Raw genomic sequence first — 2,446 nt, 5'->3', positions numbered from 1 at the left:
TGATATCATCTAGAAAATTGAGTTCCAAAACTTGGCAAAAATCAAATAAATTCGAATGGGCTGAATAGAAAACAATAGCCCACATTTTATGTACTGCTAAAAATAAAACATCAACTGATTTTCAATTCAAAGCATTTATTTTCAATTTAAAGTTGTTAAAAATTAAGTATTGAACAGTAAAAAACTGTAGTTCATAGAAAATAAAATAAAAATTTATATAAATTAATTAAATTGGCTTCGTGTCTTGTAGATGATAATGTTAAAATAACTTTCAATCATTTATTTGTCACTTTTGGAGATACTTAAAGAGCTAATGTGACCGTTCGAATAGAAAAAGTTTCTTCTTACAACTAAAAATGGTAAGTGCGACTATTCATATTTGAATCAAAAGTCTCTGGCTCTCCTGAACATCATTTGGCGAATTTATAAATTCCAATCATACGATTCGATTCGTTTAATTTCAACTGATCCGAGATCTGTGTTGCCATTTTTGGTTGCCCATTTCGTTGTGGCGAAAACATCATCTGGTACATAAATCGTAACTTTTTTTGCTCCGTCTAATTTTTCACGTTCGGCATTCAAAAACTCCAGTTTCAGAACATTTGATTTAAATTCGGTTTTCGGGTGAAATTTGATTTTTTTCACATTTTTTGCTTGTTGAATGATTGGCAAAATATCGAAAGCCGACACTGTATTCAAATACAGTCGTTTCACATTCACAACATCATTACATAAAAGAGTGCACATTTCATTGTTTTTATAGTTTTCGTACAAGTCAAAGAAAATGCTTTGATCTATTTTCATTTTAGCTACACCAATTGATTTTGCGATTGCGTTTAATGACTTATTAAGGCATTGATCATTTTCCAAGGTATGATTTGAAGAAGCACCAATGCGTAACCGTTTGTAGAAACCTTGAATTCGAAGTTGTTTCAACAAATCCCATAATATTTTCAATTCGTTCCCTTTACTACCACGTTCGTATCGAAAACATTTAACTACAAATGCATGCAGATCCACGAATTTCAATTCAAAAGTATCGAGCTTTATTTTAGACTTGAGCAATGCATCTTTATTCGGCCATACTGAATACGAATCGTACGAAAAACTTCGTAGATTTGGATTTCGTTTGAAAAATGTGGACAATTCATCAATTTTCCAAGAGCACTCCAAATTCAAATCTAAATGCTCCAATTTTGGATAGTGTTTCTTCAACCACTTGTGTCCATAATGAAATTTTACACTAGAAAATTGTATGCTTATGCGTCGTATGTCTTTGCAATGCTGTAGTATTAGCTTATAAAAATCTTGATCTTGAACGACACAGTGTTGTAGTTTTAATACTTGGATTTTTCGCAAAATTTTTCGAATACATTTGACATCCTTTTCATTCAAAGTTAGATTCGAGAACGAAAGTTGTTTGACAGACACCAATTTGTTGGCATGCGATTTTAAAGATACGAACGCATTTAAATCAGAGCTTTCCATTGCGATTGAGGTGATGACAGGAAGGAAACCTGGTATCGGAATACACTTCTCGTCAATATTTTCTGGACTTGAATAAACCGCATAAATGCCATCACTTTTACACACAATTCTACCGGCTGAATGATTTTGTGTGAAAAATTCGCCCGTCATTTGTTGCATGGATTTACAAGTTTGGCCCAATGAATGCAAGTCTAGCAGCGACAGATATTCGAATAACTCCTCGAAACAATGGTTATTTAGTTTGAAAATTGGAGGAGATGATAGATGGTGGTCTTCAGTCGAAGGATCCACCAACATTTCATGGGCACCATTTTTAGCTAGCTTTCGAATTTTATTTGTAGCAGTCTTCAAGTAAAAGGAGCAAGCAAGTTTAATCAGTTTTATTAAAGTGTTCCCCATCAATGCAGATTTGCTTTGTTTTTGGATGGATGCTGTGAAATTTATTAAATTTAGCTATTAATGAAAGAAATTTATTGACATTTCAAGAAAAATAGTGCTACAAATACATTTATTTGTGATAAATTATTTTGATATATTTGTGAGTGAACAAGGAAAAAATGCGTATACCTTTTAACAAAGTGCACCAATTGTTTGTATAAATTAATGTAAACAAAGGAAGTCTGACAGATTGATTCAATATATTTGACATTCCATGTCACTCCTGATTTGACATCCTTTACTTCGAAATATAAATGATTTTGTCTATGTGTTAGTCAATGTCTAATAGACAATATATGTCTAATGAAACCATATTTTCACCGCTGAATTCAATTCGTTATTTAAAAAAAGAAAAAACTCGTACATACATATATTTTCAAAACAATACTTATTTTCAATTTAGTCATATCATTATAGTTAATGACTGTTACCAATACACTTTGGTTCAGTAGAAACGTAAAACTTGGAGCGTTTCATTCATATAATTCCGTTATTTCAAAAAGTATCCACTGCGTGTACA

At 31.8% G+C, this 2,446-nt stretch overlaps 1 protein-coding gene across 1 annotated transcript; it reads right to left on the bottom strand.

The window, feature by feature from the left end:
• Window positions 1-239: 239 nt before the first annotated feature.
• LOC116351475 lies at window positions 240-2,219 on the bottom strand. Its single transcript, XM_031783579.1, has 2 exons — window positions 2,056-2,219; window positions 240-1,919 (listed from the first exon to the last, which is right to left on the bottom strand). The coding sequence occupies exons 1-2, from the start codon at window positions 2,135-2,137 to the stop codon at window positions 424-426; spliced, it is 1,578 nt and encodes a 525-aa protein (XP_031639439.1). The 5' UTR covers window positions 2,138-2,219; the 3' UTR covers window positions 240-423.
• Window positions 2,220-2,446: the final 227 nt, after the last annotated feature.

Source organism: Contarinia nasturtii, unplaced genomic scaffold, assembly GCF_009176525.2.
Source record: "Contarinia nasturtii isolate CC-2019 unplaced genomic scaffold, AAFC_CNas_1.1 Cnas_scaffold_5506, whole genome shotgun sequence".
Taxonomy (NCBI): Eukaryota; Metazoa; Arthropoda; class Insecta; order Diptera; family Cecidomyiidae; genus Contarinia; species Contarinia nasturtii.
The sequence above is the reverse complement of the archived record's forward strand: the minus strand, read 5'-3'. Positions and strand labels throughout refer to the sequence as shown.